Source organism: Solanum stenotomum, chromosome 5 (assembly GCF_019186545.1).
Source record: "Solanum stenotomum isolate F172 chromosome 5, ASM1918654v1, whole genome shotgun sequence".
NCBI classification, from domain to species: Eukaryota; Viridiplantae; Streptophyta; class Magnoliopsida; order Solanales; family Solanaceae; genus Solanum; species Solanum stenotomum.
The window spans coordinates 1,848,618-1,876,233 of NC_064286.1; the positions used below are offsets into that span (position 1 = coordinate 1,848,618).

General features: G+C 34.9%; 3 protein-coding genes across 4 annotated transcripts; 2 read left to right on the forward strand and 1 right to left on the reverse strand.

Moving 5' to 3' along the window:
- Positions 1-2,607: 2,607 nt before the first annotated feature.
- LOC125864297 (peptidyl-prolyl cis-trans isomerase FKBP16-1, chloroplastic) lies at positions 2,608-7,933 on the forward strand. Of its 2 annotated transcripts, none has more exons than XM_049544214.1 (8): positions 2,608-2,752; positions 4,444-4,632; positions 4,764-4,798; positions 5,664-5,757; positions 5,951-6,056; positions 6,739-6,784; positions 6,870-6,940; positions 7,708-7,933. In XM_049544214.1, the coding sequence occupies exons 1-8, from the start codon at positions 2,688-2,690 to the stop codon at positions 7,786-7,788; spliced, it is 687 nt and encodes a 228-aa protein (XP_049400171.1). In that variant the 5' UTR covers positions 2,608-2,687; the 3' UTR covers positions 7,789-7,933. The 2 variants fall into 2 exon arrangements, with proteins under 2 accessions (XP_049400171.1, XP_049400172.1); XM_049544215.1 differs by having other exon boundaries at positions 5,951-6,011.
- A 2,329-nt stretch (positions 7,934-10,262) lies between these two features.
- On the forward strand, positions 10,263-19,174 carry LOC125864286 (uridine kinase-like protein 3). The gene is made up of 15 exons (XM_049544197.1): positions 10,263-10,438; positions 12,552-12,712; positions 13,535-13,626; positions 14,510-14,579; positions 14,933-15,051; positions 15,387-15,483; positions 15,961-16,040; positions 16,403-16,597; positions 16,728-16,811; positions 16,906-16,966; positions 17,356-17,416; positions 18,011-18,104; positions 18,209-18,281; positions 18,627-18,709; positions 18,858-19,174. Exons 2-15 carry the CDS (start codon positions 12,568-12,570, stop codon positions 19,005-19,007), a joined length of 1,404 nt encoding a protein of 467 aa, XP_049400154.1. The 5' UTR covers positions 10,263-10,438; positions 12,552-12,567; the 3' UTR covers positions 19,008-19,174.
- A 414-nt stretch (positions 19,175-19,588) lies between these two features.
- On the reverse strand, positions 19,589-27,349 carry LOC125864288 (protein DNA-DAMAGE INDUCIBLE 1). Its single transcript, XM_049544200.1, has 16 exons — positions 26,950-27,349; positions 26,788-26,820; positions 26,145-26,278; positions 25,883-25,991; positions 25,178-25,294; positions 24,542-24,607; positions 23,305-23,367; positions 23,175-23,219; positions 23,024-23,085; positions 22,046-22,139; positions 21,266-21,358; positions 21,101-21,170; positions 20,951-21,018; positions 20,324-20,375; positions 20,046-20,071; positions 19,589-19,959 (listed from the first exon to the last, which is right to left on the reverse strand). Exons 1-16 carry the CDS (start codon positions 27,013-27,015, stop codon positions 19,831-19,833), a joined length of 1,227 nt encoding a protein of 408 aa, XP_049400157.1. The 5' UTR covers positions 27,016-27,349; the 3' UTR covers positions 19,589-19,830.
- Positions 27,350-27,616: the final 267 nt, after the last annotated feature.

Sequence of the window (27,616 nt, forward strand, 5' to 3'; positions counted from 1 at the left end):
CGCAGCAGTTGGGACATTATCACTCACAGATTGAGAAGTGTCCGATTGCAGCATCTCTCTATTTTCTGTTGTTGGTTCCTTTTTTGTGTCATTTGCAGGATCACCTTCTTCACCAGCTCCTCCAGAACTTTCCTCCAAATGCTCAGGGTCTGCCTCATCAAAAGTTGCATCTGAATCAGCGCTTTCATCTCCCTCATTTTCATCAGCAGGATTGCCTTGCTGGTCCAAATCATCTTCCATCATCGGTTCAGCAGTCTCTGGTTCATCCATATTACAATCATCTTCAGGACCTTCCTCATGTTCATCATTTTACTGTAACTATTTTTATTCACCATGTTGGATAGTTAAGTTTGCAAAAATGGTGGCTGAAAATGGGAAAGAAGAAGAAAAAAATAATTAAAAAATCGACTAAATATGTTTTTCACGCGCGCTAAACAAGTGTATTACACTCTCTAAGCCATGTAAGCAAAAAGTGTCAAAATGACACATCGAGACCCTGTATGAGGTGTCTAAAATGAATATCGCTCACTTAAGGTGCCTAAATGAAACTTCGTGCCAAATTTAAGGGGCCACCGATGGGTTAGCCCTTTAATCCCAACACAACTTATCCTATCATAACTAATCCCAACATAACTTATCCCAACATAACTTATCCCATCATAACTCATTTTCAAACCAAACGACCCCTTATAGTTTTTTATCCTCTAATTTTATCTTATTGTTGATTGTTTATGGTATTATTTTATTGTAAGGATCGTCCTATTTGTTACTAATTGTCGTTTCTTGTACTTTCGTTATTTTTTTATGAATTGTTTTTCTTCGAGCTAATGGTCTATAAGAAACCATCTATCTATCTTTGAGGTTGATGTAAGATGTGTATACGCCGACCTTAGTTGTGGGATCATAAAGTTACATCATTGGTCTTAAGAGCACATGTGGCACTTGACAATTTATACGATCTTGCACAACTTACTCATGATATTGCTTGAATAATTTGCATTTCACAAATAAATTGTCCCTCTACCTAAGGACTAATATGCAAATGATTGTTATTTTTCAAATTCTTGAAGTTGAAATTCAAATTTTTATGACAAAATGTGATTTTTTTTTATGATCAAACGTCTCCTTGATCTCATTCAGATGCAAGCCTTCTAAATGGATAACTTTGTGCTAAGTAACGTATAAGTGTCACGATGAGTCACTGAATATGTTATTGTTGTTGCATATTTAATTGAAAGAGGAGTTTTAAAATATATACAAGTTTTTCATTTCAATTTGTTTGTCTTATCAGATTAATGAACATATTGATGCACTTTTTTGAAAAAATTCTCTCTTGGTATTTGATACCTGCATTAGAGCCCAACTAAATTCAAATTCGCATTGAAATATCCCACGGGGATAAAATGCTCCTTAACATATGTGATTTTGTGCCCAAGGATACTCAAACTCGAGACCTCTAATTAAGGATGAAAGACCATTTACCACAATNAAATTCTCTCTTGGTATTTGATACCTGCATTAGAGCCCAACTAAATTCAAATTCGCATTGAAATATCCCACGGGGATAAAATGCTCCTTAACATATGTGATTTTGTGCCCAAGGATACTCAACCTCGAGACCTCTAATTAAGGATGAAAGACAATTTACCACAATCCTTGTTGGTCATTCTACCCATTTTTAATTTAAATTTATCAAAAGTAATTTTTTATCTTCATCGAACATTGAATAAACTATGATGGTTTGATTTATGAAAATTGAGAAAAAAATTTAAACGAGAATTCACATTTGAAGATGCAATATATATATTATTTTTTTGTTATTCTTAATCATTTTATGGTGCTTTGTATAGCTTTTGAGGTGCAATTTCTAATATATATTTTTTGTCTACTTTTATGTGATACTTTTTTAAAAAATATCAATTTTTAGACTCATGGTCCATTTATTGAGAAATAATGTTCAAACAACATCTCAGATAAAACTATTTCACCCAATTTGGCCCAAAAGTGACCGGATATAGGATTAACTTCAACATGTAGCAGTAAGTTTCTTGACTCCATTTTAGCTTCTCTTTTCTACTTGTTGTTGATCCTCTTCTGTCCTGCATATTAAGCGACAGATGCCCCCACAACTCTTACTTCTTGAATCCTCAGCTAAATGCAAATTTGACGTTGTAGATCTGGTTTCACAATCCTAACTTTTTTTTTTGTGTCCGTTTTTATATTTGAAGTCTCTGTGTCTTTTCTGTAATTGTCTTTCATGTTTGTCACTGTCTGTTAACTATCTTCCTTGTTTTAATTCTGATGGTAGGAACTTCACTTTTATCCATGTTTAAAATTTTCCTACCCATGTCTACTTTTATGTGTTACACTTTTTGATATTGTCAATTTTAAAATTTGACGAGACTTTCATGATATTTTTTGTTAGCATTATTTTTTCTTAAATTTAACAAATAGAATTTGTTTGATGACCAGAAGTACACATCTTAACAAAGTTAAGGAACTAAAACTACTCGAAAGTATGTTTAGGGACTAATTTTACATTAAACCAAACTTAAGTTACCATTTTTGTCATTATCTCTACTTCTTTATGCATTTCCCACCATTTCTTTCATTTCCCTCTTATTTTTCAGCAAAAAATTCCCCACCACTTTTAGCTGTTCAATTGGTAGTACCCTTCATCGGCAACAATGGCAGCTTCTCAATTTCAAACCAGTTTCCGATCCCGATGTTTCTTCGCTTCTCAACGGCAATGGTAACAAGCATTCTCATTCCTATCTGATTTCGATTGCAGCAATAAGTGTTTTTTTCCCAGAATTTTGTTAGTTGATCTAGTTACTCATCACTAGAAATGGTTAGTTTCAAGTGTTAGATTTATGTTTATGTCAAAATTGCATCTGTTATTAGATAGGAGTAGTGGTTAAAAGCAGGATGTGAAGTTTATGGTTCTGAATTTGTCACTTGAGCGAGCATATTCTTAATTAATCTAAGCAAAAGCTATTGGGCTAGTTTTAACCGGTACTGAATGCTGTAGCTACACCCCTATTTTTCACTTTGTTTGTAAATTTATCGAGTTGCAAGTTGTGTTTGGTTATATTTTTTGCAAAGAATATTTGAAATAATGTTCATGCTTGAATGTACTGAATTTGAAATTCAGCTTCAAGTTGGATTTTGAATTTCATGGCTAAACACTAATTTTCAAATAAAGTGAAAAAAAAATTCGGAAAAAAAGTGCGTAATTTTTAAGACCAAGCGGGTCCAATCCTAAATCCTTATCTGGTTAGGGATGGTCCCATGTTCATAGAAAGGTGTTACTTATTGCTTGAACAGCTTGTTGGTATACTCTGTGTCATATTTAATTTTCTCTGATGGAATGATTTGCATATACAAAATTATGTTATTTATCAATGGTTACAGACTTACAGTCTATATTTTATAAATTTGATGCAAAATGGTCTGATTTATGGGATGTAACCGCAACACTTTCTTAGTGAGTTAGTGTTGGTTTTCTTAACATCAATAATACATTCCATGTCTTGCTAGATCACATACATATCTTTAGAAAGGACATAGAAGAAGCATCTGACTATTTCATGCATGCTCCACTTGGCTCGGGGATATAACTCAGCAGAGCTCCGCTCAATTCTAATAATTTCTAGCCTTGTTCTATTTTTGGGAGTCTTAGCCCAAAATACAAAGGGTGAACTTGCAAATTCACTCAGTCTCATTGAATAAGCACACAATTCAATTGGTTCAAGTGCATGTTGCCAACGAAGTTGAGTGTGATAGTGTGAGACAACCTACTTTGACTCACTTTTATAGTTTGCACACTTTTGTATTGCCGCTTCATACTGTGTACCACCATTAAGAGAAGATGGTCTGGTTTATGCCTTTATGGATGAGTGAAATTTTTGATGATAGAGAGAAAATTCAGAATATGACAAAGAAAGAAGAAGATTAGAGGTGTCATCTGCATCATCATACTTGTAACTTGTTCATGCAAACAGTTTTAGAAACACCGAGAAATGTTAGAAATCAAAATTACATCTACTACCGTAAAGGAGGAGTGGTTATAGATACTATGTGCACTGACTTGAATTCAACCTCTGTTTTTTGTGGCGGTCCTATGTTCATAAAGGCTATTGTTTTAGTTATTGCTTGAACAGCTTGCTAGTTATGCTTGTCGTCATCAAGATTTTTTTATTTTATTTTTCTGATGGAATGATTTGAATAGACAAATAGCCTTGATTTTATAAACTGGATGCAAGATTGTCCAGCTTATGGATGAATGGAATTTTTTATGTTAGAGAGAAAAAAAAGAAGATGACAAAGAAAAAAGAAGAAGATTAGAAGTGTAATCTGCTTAATCAACAACAACTATGCCTCAGTCCCAAATTGTCATCTGCTTAATCCTACTTGTAATTTGTATCTTTTTGGTGCAAACAGCTTTAAAGACTCTGAACATTGTGAGATTGCTGTGCCTAAAAGCTCAGATGAAAGGATGCCATCCCTAAATGTCAAAAAGTTGCTGAGGAGGTCAGTTCTGCAATTTGTTGGATTGAGTCCCATCTTCATAAGTATTCGTCCTGTCTTATCTGCACCAATGCAGGAGATGAGAGAACCTGATGTTATCCGGTAAATGCTGTTTCCATTTATTTTCTTCTTTTCATTTGGTTGCTTACCTCCACAATTCAATTGTTTATCTGGCCTAGATAAACACTGTCATTATTTTGATTCTCTTGTTAATTTGGATTTGAAGCATTCAGGACCCTAAAGCTTGATAGTGGAGTGAGGCTACAAGGTATAACCCCTTTTAAGGTTACACAATAAATATATTCAACCTGTTTTCCGAATCGAGATTCTTAATTCTTTTTACTTAGTGCTATAGCAACCCTCGCCATAGCCGTGCTCATTGCTATTTGACTAATTAATGGATAGTATAGCTAAACCTCGAGCTTAGTTGGCTTGTTTGAGACAACATCATCAACTTCTCAAATCCTAATTTGGAGGGAACATTCAAACTAAATTCTACAAGCAAATCAAATCTGTCAAAGTTCCAAGCTGATTCTAGGAAAGATGAGTTCACATAGATAAGAGAGTTATGCCAAGACATGCCCACACACAGAATATCTAATCAGCTGGACTCAATCTCAACGGATTGCTATGTTCAAGATATTCATGAACATTATATGAGTCAAGACAAGTTTTTACGAGCTTGATTTGGTTAATATCAAAGTAAATTGTCTGGTCTGTGTTTCTTTGTTGGAAAAACAAGTCAAGGTTGATTTTACAGGAGTCCAGTTGAGCTTTCTTCACGACTCTTTTGAACATTTTATAGCTTGAGCTCAAGTTGTTATAATTGAATGGAATGTGATCACCCGCTTCCATGTTTGGCATGCAGCGGTTTCATGTGTTCAATGTTTGGTGTATGCATACAACATACAGGATACAAAATTGTAGATTTTAACCCAACGAAAAAGTTCGAAGGAAAAACAGCTTATGTTTAAAATAACTGTTTAGTGATCTTCTTAACAGTTTTATGTTCCATTTTGTCATTGATGTCATGACAAGCATAATAACATTGTGCTTGGAAGGGGGCATATCAAGCCCTCCATGTCATTCTTGTTTCATTTCCGAGTATTAACCATTTGTTGGGTCTTCTAAAGATGTTGTTGAAGGGGAAGGACCAGAGGCTCGTGAAGGGGATATCGTTGAAATTAATTATGTCTGCCGACGATCAAATGGATATTTTGTCCACAGGTACTGTTTTAAATAAAGATCAACTTAAGAAAGTAAGAAAATTATACGACTGCTGGTTGAGAAATGTAGAATAGAGAAAGAGCGTCAGCTTATGTTCTGCTCCTCCAGATACTTCTTCATCAGTAAATCCACGTCATACTTTCTTCTGTTCTGTGGAATGTACATTGAAATTTTTCATTTTGCTTCAATGTAGTACCGTGGACCAGTTCAGCGGAGAGAGTGCCCCTGTCATACTTCCTCTTGATGATAAACAGGTCATGGTATTTGCTAGCTTTGGGCTTAAAATAGAAATTCTAAAGGTCAGACAGCAACCTTCTGATTTCCATTAAGTGCCATGGCAAGAAGGTCTATTGTACATTGATGCCATTTGTGCCTTCAAAATGGGAGATATATAGTGCTTGTGGTCCAATAGTGCCACCGGCCATGTAGTTCATCAAACAGGTTAAATGTATTGTAGATAAGTTTTGTTTAGATAAAAAATGTACTGTAGTTCCTACCCTTCTTATCCTCTCTAAAGAAGCAACATGCTAGAGAAGTCTTGGTACATACTTGGTCCCCCCCAAACACACACAAATGAGAAACTTAGTAATAAGCTAAACTAGTAATAAGAAGGATAACTGCCAGGAGAAGCTGTTGTCTTGCTGAGCAATGTGTACTCAGGTCTTTTCAGATGCAAAATTTACCCTACCATCAACAATCAAATATGTATTGTGCTCAGCGATTCTAACATTATGTCTTCCCAATAGTATAGATCACATCCTATAGTAGCATTACCTTTTCTTCTCCTTCACTTCCCCCTGCCATCAGGACTGGTGAGGTTAAGGATGTCTGGGTTGTCTATGTCTTCTCACTATAGTAAGCAAGTCCTAAAGCTGCATTGGTCCCTCGTCTTTTCATGTGTCTACGTTTGAGGCGGGGAGGGGCGTAGTTGATAATTAACTGATTTTTGTTTGTCTTAATAGTCTCCATGAATATCTGCAGATAATAGAAGGTCTGAAGGAAGTCCTTATTGGAATGAAGCCCGGAGGTTGTTCCTACTCCCTCAAAAAAATATTTTATGTTTTTCAAAGTATACAGTTCTAGGTATTTGAACTGTAAGGCCTGTACTGCAGGAAAACGAAGAGCACTGATACCACCTTCCGTTGGATACATCAGTGAAAACCTAAAACCAGTACCTGAAGAGGTATGTGTTTCACGGATATTATCATTTAACCTACTAGTAGTCATAGCATTAATCTTGTAGTTTCTTGTTCTTTGATTTCTGTTACTATTTATTGTTTCTTGTTCTTCGATTATAGTATTATTGTGTTATAGATACTGTATCTTCTTTTCAGAATGTTAGTATTTTGTCGTAACTTCTTCACTTTTGTTATTTCTTATCTGAATTGCTTTGTTATGCTTTTCCTTGAGCCGAGGATCTATTAGAAACAACCTCTCTACCTCCCAAGGTAGTGGTAAAGTCTGCGTACACACTACCCTCCCTAGATCCCACTGTGTGATTACATTGGGTATGTTGTTGCTACTTTTGATAGGTGTTACCCTACACTCGTCTCCCAACTAACTGATTCTATGAGTAATTCTTTGGATATAGTTTTGGCTGGTTAATTGTAAAGTTGATTATGCAAGNTTTCTTATCTGAATTGCTTTGTTATGCTTTTCCTTGAGCCGAGGATCTATTAGAAACAACCTCTCTACCTCCCAAGGTAGTTTAAAGTCTGCGTACACACTACCCTCCCTAGATCCCACTGTGTGATTACATTGGGTTTGTTGTTGCTACTTTTGATAGCTGTTATCCTACACTCGTCTCCCAACTAACTGATTCTATGAGTAATTCTTTGGATATAGTACTGGCTGGTTAATGGTAAAGTCGATTTTGCAAGGAATTCATGTTCCTCACATGTTTTTGTTGTCAATGTTATTGGTTTATCAGCAGATAATGTTTTCTTGCAGTTTGGACCAAGGCGTAGCCTTATGTCTCACATGAAGGAGCCTCTAATTTTTGAAGTGCAGCTATTGAAAGTTTTATCATGAGTACCATATCTATTATTAGTGATAAACTATCCTATGTAAGTAATTTAACCAATTAACTTCCATTATTATGAAGAAAATCTTTCCTTGGTGTACCTGTTTGAGGATTTAGCTTCCAGAAATTTGGTCAAGCAGGATTGTTCCATAACTGGTTTATCCTGGTTTTGTTTCCATTTTAGAGGAAGTTCTATCTAAGACAATGTAATCGCTAAAAGATATTGATAGTCGTGAAAGGCCTACAATCTCTTGGAATCCATGCAGACCTAGTAAAATTTGGTACAACAGAAGAAAATGATCTATGTAGGCGATATTGAGAAAATGTTATAGTCATGTTAGTACGTTTACTTTACGTCCTATATTTAGAGCCTTTTAGTAATGTAAAAGATTCATGTATTTTCTAGTGCCTTTTTTTTTGTATAATATTAGCTGAGATGAGCTTATATGGAGTGGTATTGCAATGAGGATTTCTATGTTCCAACTTAATTGTGGTTTAGACATTATTCATTAGAATGTAAGGATTTTGCTTCAAGAATGGTTCAGTGGTTGGAATTTGGAAACGGAAGTATACTAACAAACCAGAGATCTCAGGTTCGAATCCAGCTTTAACACTCAAGCGTGCAAGTTCATTTCCTCGTGAGCATATTTACTTGATGTTTGAAAGTGTGTGCAAACTGATCACAATATTACACATAAAAAGAAGAAGAAGAAGGTCACCATGCTCAATTACAAATTTGACATTTTCCCCAACAAGAAAGTGTAGAATTTGACACTTCTGCTTTATTTATTTTTTTCATTACCAGTCCACTGTTTGATATTTTTATTGAGGTCTGATTAAATTTAAATTCACGTAAGATTTATTATTGAGGACAATACCTCAAACATGATTTTACCCACTTTCAAGGGTTCGAACTCAAAACTTCTATTCAAGGCGGAAGAATTCCAACCAAAGAAAGTCTAGTACAAGCCTCCATTTCTTAATTTTATTTTTGGGTACATTTAGAAAAACTAGATTTAAGAAAAAAGAATATATATGACTCAAGTCTGTCAGCATCTCCCTGGATTAGCAAGTAGTACCTATCTACCCATTAATTTACTATAGTTTACACTTTACAAAAATAGTAAGTTGATCCCACTTGTCTGACAAATTGTAACTAAAAGTGTGCTGGATTCTGAGCCATTTCTATACTCCCTCCGTCCCATTTTATGTGGCAACATTTGATCGGACACGAAATTTAAGAAATAAATGAAAACTTTGAAATGTTTACCAAATTGCCCCTTCAAAAAATAGTCATATTAAAAAGTAGATTCTCTTTTCTCTCTCCTCATAAATGTATTGGAGTACTGTCTAAAGTGGAACCAACAAGGGTAAAAGAGGAATTATACCTTTAAATACTTACCATATAAGAAAATGTGACATTTTTTTTGGAACTGACCAAAAAGGAAATTGTGCCACATAAAATGGGATGGAGGGAGTATTTATAAAGAAATATAGAAATTTGGATTAAACGAATAAGTAAAATATAAATATTTAATGGTTGATCAAAAGGAGTGTCTTTACTATTTTAGCGAGTCTATGAGAAATACAAATTTTGAGCAAATTTGTCCTTGTAATATGCAGTAAATTTACCCTCAAAGTATGCACATAAGACCAAATATGTCTTTCATACAAGGTCGTGATATCTTAAAAGTATGATACTGATTTTATAGATTAATTAATTTTATAATTAAATTAAATTGTGAAATTATTTTTAAAAAAGACATTTGAACCAAATATCTAATGATAAGAACATAAATAATTAAAATATTAGCCTACGATAAATTTATTCAATTTCACATAGTACAAGAATATATCGGACTTTGGTTAAATAAAAGGAAAAAAAGGGATAGATTAGTAGATTTACCCAACTTTGTTGTCCATATCAATAAGACAATGGACCCTACATCTGATTCGACGCTGACGTGTAAATTGTAACGGTTTCACCTTTTATCATTGCTCCAGTTTCCGTACTATAATTTTATAATATAAATTGTAAAATAAAATAAGTGCAAATTACAAAGTCTTACAGTTCTTATCCTAAAAGTAAATTTCATATCCGATTGAAATTTCTTCGTTCTTAATTAGTGATTTTAAATTGAGCTATGAAATTAAGTTAAATAAATCGATCGTTACATAAAAATTATTGTCTAACAAAGAATTTAAACGATATGAACAATGAATAACAATTAAAACAAACGTTATATTTAAGCAAATAATATAATACAATGATTAACAACCATCCAAAAAAAAGTGTTAATATTACTTCTTTTAACGAACTATATATATATATATATGACGAATCTAAATTAATGGAGTCCATGACAACATAACGGATGAGCCCAAACCAAAACAAAAGTTTTTTTTCACTTTGTCTAGAAAATCTAGTGTAAAACCTTGGCGTCACTGTAAAATTCACAAAAAAATATTAAGACAATAATACATAAAAACGCTCCTTCTACGAACTTTCCCCACTATAAATTCACTTGGTACGCACCAAAATTGTTTAAAGATTCATATATACTGCATAAAGATACTATCTTTTTGCTTTTATCTCTCTTTTTTTCTAGTGAAAGATCTTTTTTTTAAGCTCAATCTACTTGAATCCAGCTATAAAAGGTATATTCAAGAATCTAATTTTGCATTCACATTAACAGGTTGCTTTATTTATGCTGTTCAATTTTTATCTGATTTCCTGTTGCAGATATGGATCCCCTTTTAGTTAAAAAAGCTTATATCTTTTATTTGTTGGACTATATGTTAAAGATTTTGATTTGGGTTGATTTCTTTTTTTTTGTGATAAAGTGATGATTTTTTGTTATGTTGAGTGTTATAGTAGTCCAGTGTTGGTTACATTTCTTTTTAAGGTAGAGGTAATGTTTGCGTACGTCCTACCCTTTATAGACCCCACTTACTAGATTACACTTATGTTGTCGTAAGTGCTGTAGTAGTTAAGCAGGTAGAATCTTTATTGCTATTTGTTAATTCTTCTGGTCCCCTTCCTCTCATACTCTTAAGGGCTTCACAAGGGGTTGATTTGGTTGTAGAAAAGGAGCAATCTTTTTCGTACTTTTTAGCTGTTGAGATGAACATAATTAAATTTTCAGCGTTCTGGGTGATCAATTTGAGGACGTTTGTGTTGAAGAGTCTCACATTGGATGAAAAAGGAATGGATGGTCGCTTTATATGGCCTTGGACAATCCTCCCCCCTCGTGAGCTAGTCCAAAATACATTGTTTTACAGTTTGAACTAGGATAAAGCAGAGTTGTGAATATGCAGTAGTGAGGATATAGAGAGCTTCTTTTATCAAATTACGAGGACATGTACGGATTTGTAAAACCTTGATTTGGTTGCAGCAAAGGAGCAATCCTTTTTTCATACCTTTTAGCTGCCGAAATGCTCTGAATTATATTTTCAAGATTCTGGGTGATCATTTGGGACTAAGGTGCAATTGTTGTTGTTCTAGGTGATCATTTGTACTCAATTGAGGATGTGTGAACTGGGATACAGCAGAGTCATGAACACACAGTAGTTAGGATTTAGGAGATTTATCTATCAATAACAAGGACATATAGGAATTAAGGTGCTACTAAATTGTTTTATTGGACAGTGGAGATCTAAGTTGATGATTCTGATCACTTAAATGGGGTATTTCTTTAATGTAGTAAGGCACATCGAGAGGCTGTTGAGACCTGAAGCTGTTGCTTTCAAGATTCAGACTGGTTACTTGTCAGTTTACTGGAAGTTTTGTGTTTGAGTTGCAATCCTGTTTGGATCAGATTGTGTTGTGATTAAAGAATCAAATAATCAAACGTGATGATTAGCATTCTAAGAGATCGAAACTTTGTGTTTGGGAAATTTGTGAAAAATAAAAGGGAGTGGTGCCTCGTTTATTAGTTGATACTTCATTGGGACTTGAAGAACCAAACTAGAGTCATGAAGCATCAATTGCAAAATTGCTTCCCAATGGTCCGTTTTGAGTTAATTTAGACCCAATTCTAGTTACACTTGAGGAAATATCCAACGTAGTTTTATACATATACTTGACATTGCCAGGAGTCAAAATTGAAGCAAGTCTTTAGGCGAAAAATAATAAATAGAAAAAAGGAGGGTGCAAAAGAGATTATTTTTTTTTGAATATAGTTGCCATGTTCAAGATGATATTAACAGATGAGTTAAGCTACTTTTGGCTATGGCTAGATTGTGTTTTGCTTTATCTGGACATAATACTTTTGACTTATGACTTTTCTCCTGTGGTTGACTACTAATTTTGGTCAATTTTCACAAACCAAATGTTCTTGGATCTCTGTGAACATTAATGCTTGTGCATGCTCATTATATCAAGAAATAATGATCTGTTTTTTAAGACTAGTAAGTATGTATTTTATTCATCCAAAGTGCATGAATATGTACAAGCAAAAGCTCAGTAGCCCTTTGTAAATTTGGGAACCGAGGAATACAAGAAATGTGACGTTATCGTAGACATCTAGCATCTTAAAGAAAAGTGCCACAAAGTATAAACATCTGTATCTGAGTCGAAGGAATCATGAATTATGGACCTTACTGTTTTGACCTTTCAAAAAAAAAAAAGGAGTTATGTGTGGACAAGATCTCACTTGAAAGGAAAGGTTTTTTAAAAGTATGTCAGTTACCATCTGGATGACTATTTTATGTTGGTGGTACAATCTTCTGTATGCTTTTGTTCCATTAGCTGATTGTTACGTAAATGCAGAGCCTACAATTAATAAATGGGTTCAAAAGCAGTTGAAGATTTGATACAGGCGTCATCGGGAGTACATTATTCTGGATTCCATTTAGAAGAGCCACATACTTCAGAGATTGAGCAACCAACAACTTCTATAGATGAACGTGTTAAGCAACCCTTTGTCATAGGTATGTCGAGGCAGTGATATATCTCTTGCTGTTGCTTGAGCTTTTTCTCAACTAACTGTACCTTAGAGGCTATCATGCTTTGTTTAATCATAGAAGGAGATAAATCACCGAATTGTTCTTCGCGTGCTTATGTTTGATGAATTTCAGTGTACACGATACTTTTTGCTTCCGAAACTAAGGACAACTACTCAGTCTTTTTATCACAAATATATGCAGAACAATTCATTTCAGTCATCATTCAAATCATTTTGGATGGATGCTAATGGCTCTTTTCATATTTAAAACTTAGTAAAGCTATGCATGCATATGCCTGATCACATTAGATGAGAAAATTATGATGTTGAATTTGCCGATGGATAGGAAAGCTTGCATTAAAATTATTCATTTAGTTGTTTGATGTAGAAGTCCAGACCAAGTTTTATCTGACTAAGGCCTGGGTTTGTTTTTGTGCTTGATCCTTATCTTGCCTGCTGCATTGAATTTGTATCTCGTCTTAGTGGAGTTAGTTGAGCATTTATTGGAAGCATATGCCACGAGCTTCTCTTCTCTGAGTTTGTTGTCTGATGTTTGGTGAAAAGAGCAGTTTGTTTCTTCGGTATGAGGAGATCTCTTGGGATTATGGTCGAAGATGGGAACAGTTTATGTAACTTGGCTACAGTTCTGAAACTTAATCTTTTAACTGATTGAATTTTCGTTCTGTTCAAGGCTATAATGCAAATTGTGTTTGCATATATCATGATTGTTATCTGTTTGAATCATTCTAGCTCTCTTAGTGTTCTCTTAATCCATGCTCATATTACATATAAACTGTTTTCCCTGCAGGAGTTGCTGGAGGTGCTGCGTCAGGCAAGACTACAGTTTGTGATTTGATTATTGATCAGCTTCATGATCAGCGTGTTGTCTTAGTTAACCAGGTGGGTTTTCATCAGAGTAAAAAAAGGAACACCTTTCATCACTCTCAATTTTACTGACAGCATAATCTTTTCCTATGCGTTCTTTTTTCTAAAAATATTATACCCTTAGGACCAACCACAACCTTCGAAACTTGGGGATGATGGACACAACCCTCTGCCCTTCTCTGATTAAATACTAGGCTTGGTTCGTTTGACGTAGGGCTCGAACCCTTGACCTTAGCCACAAAGTCCCTCAACCTTGCCAAGTGAGCTAAGCCATGGGGCAGATATAATTGATAAACATTCACTCTTCGCTTATTACAGCCATGTTACCTTTCTTCTTGATGAGGTATAGGCTAGCTGGGGTCCTATTCCATATTATCCTTTGGGAGGTGGGGGGGGGGGGGGAGGCTAGGTCTCCAACTTTCTAGTTTTATAAGAAAATGTAATTGATCAAGCTATTACTATATAATCTAATTATTCATAAGCACGCTATCCAATTCTTTTTGCGGAGAATTTGTTGTTTTATGGCTATTCCATGTACTAGTTCTATCACGCCCCCGACTTTTATGACAATAAAAGTACATTTTGAGAGGAGCTTAAATTGCATTTTAATACATTCAATCTGAAAGTTCATAGTTGTCTTCTGCATTTTGCGGCAAAATGAGTTTCAAGATATTGATATTTATCTTGGCTTTTACGTGTGAAAATCAATAAAAAAGACTATAGGGCACGGCTAAGGCTTCATCTGAGATGTTTCATTGCTGAAGTTGTGGTCAGAAAAAACATAGGATTTAGATATTTGTCTGTCTTGCACTACTTTTCAGTGTCCTCTTGCATCATATATGTATTAGCCTACCAAAACTTGAACACTGATTTATCTGACTTGTGTTTCAATTGGCAGGATTCTTTTTATCACAATTTGACTCCAGAAGAACTCACAAAAGTTCACGAGTATAACTTTGACCATCCTGGTTAGTCTAGTTCTTTATACTCAATTATCCATTTTATCATTCTCACGGTCGCCTATAGACCACTAGTAATAGGATGCCATAAACTACAAGTTTTGTGACTTGGAACACATGTGCTATTGTGGTTAAGCTATCAAGGCCTTAAACGCCTTAATCTTATCAGAAGTTCCTATAAACAATTTCAAAAATAAAATAAAATAATATAGTAGTAGCTACCTCAGTGTCAACTCCATGAAATCAGCTAATAAGGATTTGAACAATTAGTATTGTTTTATATGTGCTCAGTTTCATAAATATTAAAAAGTCACTTTTATGTTCTAGAATAATGTCTGCTCTAAGTTGTGTGTTTTACTCAGATGCATTTGACACCGAGCAATTGCTGTGTGTGATGGAGAAATTGAAGCATGGGCAAGCTGTAGATATTCCAAAGTATGATTTTAAGAGTAACAAAAATGACGTATTCCCTCTTCGAAGGGTAATGTCTTATAGCATAGCGTTTTCCTCTTCTTTTTTTTGTTTCATTTCAGCTTGTACTGTTGCATGGACATCAATCTAATTTCTTTTAAGAGTGTCAATTTATGTCATCCATCTGTTTGAACATTTTTTGTCTATGATCCAAACATGCCTCAAAGAGAAAATAAGGAAGAAAAAGGAGAAAGATTAACATTCAAATGATTTGAAACATAGATACTCTTCCTGAAAGAGGGTTAGGGTAGACGTGTGGAAAAGCTACTGCCTGCAGCTAATTTTATTTTTTGGATGCTGAATTATCTAATGTCACTAAACACTTTGACTTTAAATACTTGGTAGGTCAATCCTTCAGATGTTATAATTTTGGAAGGCATACTCATTTTTCATGATCCTCGTGTCCGAGATCTGATGAGTATGAAGATATTTGTAGATACAGGTTCTTTCCTCTCCTTTCTTTGATATATCTTTATGTTTCTTGTATTAGATTACTGCTTCTCATTATCTCATCCGGATTTTTTTATTACATGCATCTTCTTCTTTGCAATTGTTTCACCTAAAAATGATAAAACCAAATTTCAAACACCAATTGAACTTGTTGTTGCAGACCTTTATTTGTCTTGACCACATTAGATTTCTCGAGAAGAAAAAAAGAATCTAGTAGGAATAGTAGTATGCTACATGATGTATGTGTAGAAGCACCAAATCTATATTGAATCGGATTATTCGAGTTATTTTACTTATTTTTTTCACAGGGTTTCTTTTTCCAATTGTTGTCAGCTCTTCCTATTGTTCGATTTGCGGATTAGTCTTAATCACGAGGATATAGCTTCTGCTTGTTGTTCCATTCCATTTCTACAGACATCTATGGTGAATCTTCTACTTTTGTGGCTTCATAATTTGAAATTCAGTGCAGATGCTGATGTACGCCTTGCAAGGAGAATAAGACGCGACACTGTTGAAAAGAATAGAGATATTGCTACAATATTAGATCAGGTTAGCTGAGCTTTATATGATTATTGAAAGAATTTGTGAGCTTACTTTGCCGTTTCATATGTTCCTATCTCTTTTACTTTTTGCTGTTATGGTAGATCTTTTGTCAAGGTATCAATTTTTTTTTTGTATTCCCAACGTCCAACAAAATGCCATTTGTTATAAGAAAGATCAACAGATTGATGAATAATTTTATTTGTCCTGTTTCTTTTCTCACTTCATGTCTGTGCATGCACCTTGATGCTGTTCTCGATGGAAGGTTCTAACATGACCTTTTCAAAACTGACAAGTTGCCCAAAATTTAGCATAATTCTTTTTGTAACTTTTTTTCTTTTCAAGAATAACATAATGTAATATTTGTGCAGTACTCCAAGTTTGTCAAACCGGCTTTTGATGACTTCATTCTTCCAACAAAGAAGTATGCTGACATTATCATTCCCCGGGGTGGAGACAACCATGTTGCAATCGATTTGATTGTGCAACATATTAGAACGAAACTTGGTCAACATGATCTTTGTAAAATATACCCTAACTTATATGTTATTCAATCCACTTTTCAGGTGCTATTTCCATTCTTGTTCCTAGATATGTTCTAGTCCCATCTGTTTAAGCTTCATCGTGAAGTCATTTTCGTGTTCTTCAAGATCAAACTTTTATTTTCTTCTAAAAATTGTTATTTGTTTCATTTAGATACGTGGCATGCATACACTTATCCGTGATGCGCAGACGACTACGCATGATTTCATATTTTATGCTGATAGATTGATTCGTTTGGTAAGTTTTTCTTTCTTACACAGTAATCAAGTTAAGTTTTTGACACGAGAAAGCCAAATCTTTGTTTCCCCTTATGTATGCCTCACTATGCCAGGTTGTTGAACATGGACTAGGACATCTGCCATTTACAGAAAAACAGGTGATCACTCCAACTGGTAAGTGCTATCCCCATGATGCAATACTCATGCCTTGTACTCAGAAGTATTTTGATTTCTTCGTTTATTGTAGCCTATTTGGTAAGGTCTGCTTATATAAGGCGTACAGGCCAGGCTAAGTGCTATTGCCGTCTCATAACAGTTACACGTGGAATTTTTTTCCAACTCTTCATATAGCATCTTGTGCTATCACTCATTACAAGACTGATATGCCATGATTGATGTGGAACAAGACCCTCATGGACTAAAGCCAATATCATCATTTGATTCAGTTTTTTTTTTTAAAAAAAATCATGTTTATTCATAGATTTAACTATTCTTCATATCCAAGTTAGCCGTTTTCGAGCACGAAAAATATACTTAAATAAACCCACGTCTGTTGACCTCAGGATCTGTATACAGTGGTGTAGATTTCTGCAAGAGGTTATGTGGTGTCTCTGTAATTAGAAGGTAATTATTGTTTGTCTCGCTTGATATTTCTTCAATACAAGATTTCTATTCTTGTGTCTGCATATATCCTTATGTTGATGCATCATTTATGCGCTATTACTGAGAATAATTAAGCATAAGAAACGAGAGACTCTTAGTTTCTGAGAAACTTGTTTGTTTGACATTGGATGTGCAAAGCTTCATTCTCGAAGATCAAGATTTATAATGCTTAGAGTAAATGTCAGCTAAAAAGGTTTATATCAATGGGGATTCCTTTTTCTTTCTAGTGTGGGAAATCGATATGCAAAATATTTACATGTTTTGCAATCTAGACAATATTTAAATTTGACGTGTTAATCTTTTAAAATTAAATAAAAATATGTATTGTCAGGTCAGTCGAATTACATTTCAAGTAATTGGTGACAGTCGTAATTCATTCCGAATCAGCTGGTTTGATGTTGTTGAATGTATATGTTGTTTACCTAATCATCTTCCTTTGGTGTGTTGAAGTGTTTTACTTTAATACCTTAGAAGTGACCATGGTTGCTTCTTTTCTGCCTTCAAAAGTAGATTTCGTGATTGCTATGTTCTCTAAAAATTTCTAATTATGCACAGTGGAGAGAGCATGGAGAATGCCTTGCGTGCATGTTGTAAAGGTATCAAGATAGGCAAGATTCTTATCCACAGAGAGGGCGACAATGGTCAGCAGGTTAGCGATCTCTTTGTCCTTCCGAATCATTACATTGACATTTGTGTTCTTTCATTTTTTAATTTCTAATGCATTTTCTCATTAATGGCATGAACAATGTACAGCTGATATATGAAAAACTGCCAGAAGATATTGCACAAAGGCATGTCCTTTTGTTGGATCCTATCCTTGGCACAGGTTAGTCTATGGGGTTTGAATTAGCTCCTCCTGATCGTATTTCTCCCGAGATGAAAGATAAGTTTGGCGATTTGTCTTTTCAGAGCTATCATCCCAATTAAAAAAACTCTTCTTGTGGTAGACATGTCCCTGATAAAAAAAAAAATATAGTGAAATAACCTTCCCTATACTTTCCTCAGACCCTGCTACTATGAAGGATGTTCACTCCTTAAATATCCTATAACGCCCTCGACATCACCATAACTTACGTGCACAAAAAAATTATATGCACTACATCATCTAGATTGTTAATTTTTTTCTTGACGAACGATTGCATAACTAAGCCTATTATGTAACAATCTGCAGGGAATTCAGCAGTTCAAGCTATTTCTTTACTGCTAAAAAAGGGAGTCCCAGAGTCCAACATTTTATTCCTTAATCTTATCTCAGTAAGTTTACTGGTTCATCCAATTTTTGGGTTTGATTCTCTTTAAATCCACCTTTCTACAAATATTCGATTGTTATAGTGCGTAAACAAGTAACAGCTTCTATTGCAATATAATTCTGAAATCATAACTAGTGTTGTTCTTAAACTAGGCACCCCAAGGAGTACATGTGGTCTGTAAGCGTTTTCCAAGAATAAAGATTGTGACATCTGAGATAGAAATTGGTTTGAACGATGAATATCGTGTTATCCCTGGAATGGGGGAGTTTGGTGACAGGTATTTTGGCACAGATGATGACTGAACATTAATTGGTGGTCGCGTTCCATCTCTCAATCGCGAGAGAGGGATCATGATGTAGAGAAGGGAGTCCGTTGAGCATGATTGATCGATAATGTTCAAGCTTTTGTACATTTTAAACTTGTATTCGACTACAGTTGCCCTGGAAATGCAATCTTCAAACTTATTGTATATTTGAGTAGCACTCAATTCAGTTCCATTATCCAGGAATGAGGTTACAACCCTGAAAGGTACAATCTCTTTTGGTCAACCATCAATAACGTATTCAGTGTAATTTCACAAGTGGAATCTGAGGAGGGTAGGATATACGCAGAAAAAGCATAATCAAAGCAGGATAGAAATTGGTTTGGATTACTACTTCCACTGTCATTCATAATTAAGATGCATAAATTGAGAACTAGCCAACTCCTTCACAGTAGAAAGCTGCTACGAAAATTCAATTCATCAAAATTGGAAAGGAGAAAGAAAAAAAAGGAACTATGAAAATAATTGGAAAAAGAAGTGTATCTAATGGAAATATGTGTGTGATTAAAAAAAATTACATACTTGGAAGTAATTTAATGAAAAATTGAAATGCAGTTAAACTTGAAAATAAAACAAATTTCCTTTCATGCATAAAGTCTAAATTAACATCCAACCAACCATAGAACCAAATAAATCACCTTGAATTCCACTCCCTGAGCAAATCCATAAGCAGGAAAGCAAGGTTAATTTTGTGTCCAACAATATAATTAATTTCAAAGACAAATTTGAATGCCCAAAAAAATGTTTTTGAGTATACAAATTAAGCCACAGATCTTAATTCTATGACAAAAAAGGGATAATAATCAACCCCCAAATAGATATCCGGCAGCTTGTTCTTCGTTACCATCGAAAAACTTGAGAGCTTGTACTACTGCCTCCCTTCCAAAGCCTAACTCAACAAGCTTTGCAACTTTGGCTTCAAATTCAGGTCCCTGTAGATAAAATATCGACTCCAGATTTGAAATAGCACAGAAAATTTATGCAGACTGCCAAGGAACAAATGAATCTATAATTTTACCTGTGTTAAGTTCCCACCGGCACTTCCTGTGGATTAAGACAAGGTTGAACTATATGAAAATGCAATTCAGAAGAGAATAAAAATAGCTGAAGAAACAACCAAAAGCAGGAAGAAAGAGAACTGAATGTCATGTTAACATGACTCTTCCTAGATCATATGAAGCAAATTATCTTAAAGAATCTTTGAATCCTTGGGTGCAGAGAAACAGTTCATATTACAGACAAAGTTGAAATGATCTAGGTGGAATATCAGAAATATATTTGGATATTGAAGCTAACCAGAAGGAATTCCTTTTGTAGGATCAGTCTTCTCTGTTGCTCCAGATGTTGCCTGATACAGCAAGGAAAAGAACCAAGTTTAGCACTGCTGCCTCGTTAAAAAAAAAAAACAAGGAAACAGCACTGCTCACAGAAGGTCAAAAATTCTGATTTAAATATTTAGAGGAAAATGATGCTATAACATATTATGAAAGGGCTGCACAACCTTAAAGATATAGAAAGTGCATTGCACCATCTTAGAGCAAACTGGCTCAAACAACCCCAGGAGAAAAAGAAAATTTCCTCCAGAATGTCATAATCATAAAAGGAAAGAGGCCACCCAAATCATTTTATCAACGATTTTCCATTAGTTTCATAATCAACTTTATCTTTTATGGCATAGAGTGCATATCACCACAAGTGCACTCAATTTGTACAACAATAGCTCTTGAAATAGGTTACATTTTTTGATTATTTACTGCTCACATTAAACTACATGCAGCAACATGTAGAGCCCTACTCTCAATAAAGACACTTATTGTTGAGCCCTACTTCAACTTTTTTGATTATCTATTACTCACATTAAAGACACTAATGTTGAGTCCGGGAAAAAACATTGTATTAGAAACAAAACAAAAATGCCTTTACCTGAGCTCCTGAGCTCGAAGCCTCCTTGGCGTCCCTCTCATCGAGAAAATGACTGGGAATATCCTTCTCTGAAATTTGAAGTACACAAAACTTAGTAAAAGCTCAAAGGTAGTAGTATCCAGTACCAAAGTAACCAGACGCATCACCAACCATGTAGAAATGGTACAGCAACCTCTCCTCCGCCAACTCTCAGAACATTGTCCTTGAGATCAATCATGCACTGCAAAAGCTCATTACCATTAGCTTATAATATGTATTGAAAAGAATGAAAAATGGAAAAGAGAAAGATGTTGCAAGCACTGCAAGAAGGTAAACCTGGTGCTTGCGAAGCATATCAAGTCCAAAGAGAAATTCCATATTGGGGGAATCCAGCACCACAAAAGAACAAGGGTAGAATATTTTTCCAATCTGCCATAGTTAACAGTAGCAAATTAAAGTGAAACATGTTAGCAGGGCATCTCCTAGGAATTTATTATTAATTTGAAGGCAGCATATCCACGCAGCTTCTCATTTATTTGAAAGCTTTCATTTACTAAAATAAACGCCATGTGTCTGGTTGGTACATCTTAATCCTTATGTTTTATGAGTAGAACAAGTAATCATCACCAGCTGATTACTGGGACAAGTCATCAGAGAAACTGATTTAAAGAAAAAAAGCAATAAGCTCAAACTACTTACAAGTTGCAACTGACGGATTATTAAATATTTGACTATTATGTATAGCTATATGTTACGCATTAAGGTTAGTGTGTACTGTGTAGCTTATTTAAAATTTAGACTGCTAGCCATCAAAAGGATAGTTAGCATAAGACATCCAGATCATAAAATTAAACACTACTAAGACATAATGCACTACAGTAATAGAGAAACGGGAAGAATAGAACATGGAAAGCATTTGACAGCAGCCAAACGTAGTCATCCAGCAATCTATTTAATTTCTAGGCAGCGCAAGAGAAAATAGAAAGGACTCATTGGTAGAACAGCTACATCAATTATTTATGGTAAGGAATAGCTGCATCTGTTGTATACTATCAATGCACTTGAAGTACAGACACAAAACTGAAGTAGCACATAAGCTCCAAGGACGTAACAAACCTTGATTGGAGCAACATGAATACGACCTAGTATCTCTGTTTGACCAACTCCACGAGCAATGCCCTTGTAGCGTGTATCTAATAACCTCAACAATCTGCAAGGGAAGGGGTCAGCAGTTAGTTCACTAACCAGGGCTAGCTTATCCCTGGAATTTGGAAAAGAATAAGCAAGCAACAAACACTTGTTACATTTATTGCACATTATTCTACAGTAAATAAAACCAAAACCCTCAATGTCAAAGTGAGTCATGTATTAGCCTATAAACTTCTACTGTTTGATAACCAAGAAATCCCCTAGGGTCAGGCACACGGCTTAAAACTCGGTGGATGATGGGTCCACCCATCTACCCTAGACTTTTACTTATTAGTTATTCACTCAACCCCGCCATCAAGCTAATGAATACCTACTGGCTTATTAAGAAATTTTGAAGAGAGTTCTGAAATCTTATAAATTAGAAAATGGATATGAAAAAGTAACACTATAGTATAGGTGTGTAGTGTGTTCCATACTATAAGAGAGCTAATATGATTTTCAGAACTAAAAAAATCCAGAATAGCCTTGAGGCACCATAGCATGTCGATGAAAAGCATGCAGTCTTACTGCCAGACAGTCTACAGCAGGAGTTGAAGATTTTGCATGCTGTGCTTCTATAATGCATGTTGAATTTTTAATTTGTCTATTATTATTCATCTGTCATTCTAGAATATGAATTTTTGAACAACATAACTCAATTAAAAATTCAAAAAAAAAGTAAAAACAAGAGGAACTCTTCTCTTCTCATCTCCCTGACTTTTTTCTGCAAGGTAAAAATTTATCTCTGACTAAAACTACTCATCAATTTATGAGCTCGCAATTTATTTTTATTTTTTATAAAGAAAGGTATTATGCTTGTGTTATAATAATCATTTGGGCTAACAAAATATTACAAGGATCAAACAAGTTACTATCAACAACAGAGCACAGCCTAATAAGTCATACCCACAACGTTCTGCACAGCTTTTAGATATAATTGTTGACTGAGCTCCACTATCCACGAAAGCCTAAACCAAAAAGAAACCAAAAATCCCACTGAACCAAATGTAACAAGATGTATCAAAAAGATGGAACACATTCAAATCATAATCGCTACCTTTAAAGGATGACCATTTACTTCCATGTCAACATATAACATAACCTGAATAAGCCAAAAAGTTAACACAACTGCCATTAAAACTACAGAGAGAATCAATATGTGAAAGGCATAAGGTAGTTTTCCATACCACAGTTCCAAAAGCTTCAGGATTGTGTTCTAATGCAGCTTCCCAGTTTTCTTCAATTCCTTTCTGGAAAATAAGCAAAACATGGAAAATCTCTATCATAAATAGACCAACTTCCATTACATATTGGAAATTTTTGCACTAATTGTAAAGACCTCACGGAATAAAGAGAAAACTACTTATAAGGCAGACGGAAAAATATTTGGCAAGACTTATGATTATGCCATTTCACTGCAATAGACTAGGCGCAGAGAGTAATGTGATCCAGGAGGACTCCACAGACTCCAGCAATCAATCAATCAACTAGGTCCAGTCCCAAATTAGTTGGGATGAAACGATCGGCTGCGCAAATCTTGACTATGTGATACATATGTTTTTTTTAGATGGGTGAATATTCTATATGTATAAATCAATCAAATCAACTACAAGTTCCACAGACAACAACAAGAAGTTCCTCAGACTGTCAAAAATTCAAAAAAAAGGCTACTGATGATTTGGTTGGGCGAATGATGATCCAACCAATATATCAATATTCAACATACCAGAGCTGTTGGAAGAGATGCTCATAAGAAGGGGTTCAGTACTTGTTTAACGGCATTAGNGGATCAAACGATCGGCTGCGCAAATCTTGACTATGTGATACATATGTTTTTTTTAGATGGGTGAATATTCTATATGTATAAATCAATCAAATCAACTACAAGTTCCACAGACAACAACAAGAAGTTCCTCAGACTGTCAAAAATTAAAATAAAAGGCTACTGATGATTTGGTTGGTCGAATGATGATCCAACCAATATATCAATATTCAGCATACCAGAGCTGTTGGAAGAGATGCTCATAAGAAGGGGTTCAGTACTTGTTTAATGGCATTAGTTCATAATTAGAGTGACTCAGTATAAAAGCTACTTAACATAGTCAAATCAATATTTGATCGAATAACAAATGTCCCAGTGAAGAAGTTAACCGCTTTACAGATATTTGTCTTTACATTTATCTATTACAGTGGTAGATCATGAAATAGGAGCTAATTGTTTTCCCAGAAAAAACAGGGACAGAGAAAAAGCACGGTTGTTTATGGTCCATTCAAGTTAAAATAACCATACTAAAATTAAAGATTGTAAATAAAGGAACTACGGATGCTAATAACTTGAAACAGCCTCATAAACACTGGCCAGTACACTTCAGTTTCAAAAAATTGCAACAATAAGGACGACATCAGATTGATGTGCCAACTAACCTGGCGAATTTGCTCTTCAATTTTCCTTTGTGCCTCGACATCGAATGGATCAGCATACAGCAGTGCCTATGATTCAACATGACATATATTAATCAATGAATATCAATCAACACTACGCCTCGTTCCCAAATTAGTTGGGTCGGCTATATGATTCTTTATCTAGCCCGCTTAAAATACGTACCTGGGTGGCCATGACCCACCCAAGGAAACAGAAATTTTACCAATCAAATATGGATAGAAAGTTAAACTTAGAAAAATAAGATCAAATGGTTGAAAAATATTGAGCAACCCTGCCTATGTAATATAAGCCAGGGGCAAAGCTTCAGCTGGCAAAAACATAGGTGTAAAAACTGACCATATAGCTTTGGATAACACCTTCAAAGACTCTCCTAATGTTACATTCTTAGTAAATATTGCATGATAACCATGAATAGAATAAATGCTTACAGTTTGCGGCATAAAGGAATTTCAAAATTATACTCTTCTTTACAACCAATCACTAGCATTTAGTTCCTAGGCATCTTTTAGCAAGAAGTTATAAAGCAATCAACAATGGGACTTTAAAAAAAGTGGATGACAAGTACATTAAAGTAAACAGAACAAAAGATGGCAAAATTAGCAATAGAAGCTCCTGACCATCTCCTCTTCTTGACGACGCCGTAGCACTGATTTATGCTGATGACGCAAACGTAGAAGCTCTTGCAGTTTATTTAGGTCATTCCCAACGACAGCTTGTGCTAACTCAGGATCATTCTGCAAGTTCAAACATCACAAACTCACAGGACCTATGCGTTATGAATTGATCTCAAACCAACCACAAGGTATATCGGAGGAGAACAAAGTTGATAGCATTCATGTTCACACCAGATTGATCCAAAAAAGTAACACAGTATAAGAGGAATCCATCAGAAAGCATATGATTCCTCTCAGAATCTGACTATCCTTCACTTCGCATGTAAGATCACAATGAAGTCATAATTAGCAATCATTTTTTTTCGATAAGGAAAAATAAATAATTACAATAATGTTAAAATCAGACTGATCCAACAAAATTACAAAGTACAATAGAAATCTACCAAATAAATATGAAACTTCCTTTCAAGTAAAACTAATCCTTCATTGGACCTATAAGATCGGGATGAAGTCATAAAAGGGTAGTTTTTCTATTAATAATGCATCACATTGGAAATGTACAGATGTGAACAAGTTCAAAATCTCTGAGCAGGTACATGTGTTGGAAATAGCAATCTTGCACAAATGTAATATGCTTTTGGAACTGTATCTCTTTCTTAAACTGTTTTAGCAAAAGAAAATTGAAAGGAAATGGCGAACTTGCTCCACCTGAAAAAGTTGGGCCATCAAATTTGAATCATTTCGCAAGTGTTGTTGGAAAGCTGAAGGATTTACTGCAGATCCATCTTGTTTGAAGCTCAAGTCATTTGCAGGTGTACTGTTTGCATTTAATTAACTGTTAGCAGAAGATGAAGGAGAAGATGTATTTGCAGGATGAGGTTGAGTAAAGGGGAAAGCGTAACAACATGGGACACTAAACAGCCAATAGAATAACAAAACATAACTTAAGCGACATGAGCAGAAAACACACCTAGACTGGGATGCTGCACTAGACACCATCATCACCAAATCACCATCACCAACGCCTACAGCGCTCAGTTTGTCAGAATTCCTCATTTCCTTCCCATTGTACAGAAGCTGCTGCTGTTGCAGAGGCACTTGTGTCTGATCGTTCAACACACAAACACAAACCAATTATAAAAACAAGTGCTAACTGTGCCTCCATCACAATATATATCACAACTAAAACTTCATATATTTGAAGCGAAGCCTTGGCGCAACACTTAAAGTTGCTGACTGTGTCACCAAGGTCACAGTCACAGGCAGAAGAAACAACCTTTACAAAAATGCAAGGTAAAGGCTGCATAGCTAAGACCCAATATTGTCCTGCCCTTCTCCGGACCCTACACATAGCAAGGGCTTAGTGCACCGAGCTGTCCAAAGTTTAAACTTTACATAATCCAATATTCCAAATTGTTTGACACCATTCCATTAACTATATTATACTATACAACTTTCACAACTTTGGAGAGTTTAAACTGATTATATACTCATATTTTGAACTTTGACATAATGTTCAACTAACTTCAACTGTTCAACCAAAAATTGAACTTTCAAGCACAAACATAATCACCATCTAATGTGAAGTGAGACAACGAAGAATTCCAACTAACCTCAACTTCCAGCAAAGCTTTCAGGTTCTCTACCTGTCGTGCACATTGTCACAAACATCAGCAAGAAAAAATTTGAGATCCAAAAATACATATAGGGTTTTAAGTCAGCCATAAACAAATAGTTAAAAGGAATAAAAAGAAAGAGCTCAATGAGTGAATTACAGATTCGTCACGATCCACATCGAGAGTGACGATTTGTTCGTCAGTTGTCATCACAGTGATCTTCATCTTCCACAATTTCAACTAAAACCTGATTCGTTTATCGCGATGCTGATGAACAGATAGTTGAACGGAATTCGATGTCAATATCTCCGGCGAAATACCTCCCTGCCGTTTCGTTTCTTATTGCCGAATTGAATTGCGGACTCCGATGAAGTCACCGGAGGAAGGACTTCTGAATCTTCCGATGTCCGACGACTTTGGTTTACCGACGGCGACGAGAGACGATGTGAGAAGTGTTTGAATTTGGATGGTAATAATATTATCCGATTAACTTTTGGACTTCTTTACCAAGAAGCTTGTAAGCTGATGTTGTGTGTTTAGTCTAAATACAACTCTCAATATAATTAGGATTTGAATATTAAATAATTAATGTAATTTATTTTTTAATAACATCGAGTTTATAAAAAAATTATTATTAATTATTAAAAAATACATGTATGAAGATTAAGAATGATATTGACTAATGGTGGATGGGTGGTATTATAAGTAGTAGTTTATGATGATAAAAGTTGTTTGTATTCGGTCCTGATTGATGATGGTAGCTGAACGAAGATTGCTAGTTATGGTGAATGATGGTAATATGTCATCGTGATGGTGAATAATGAAG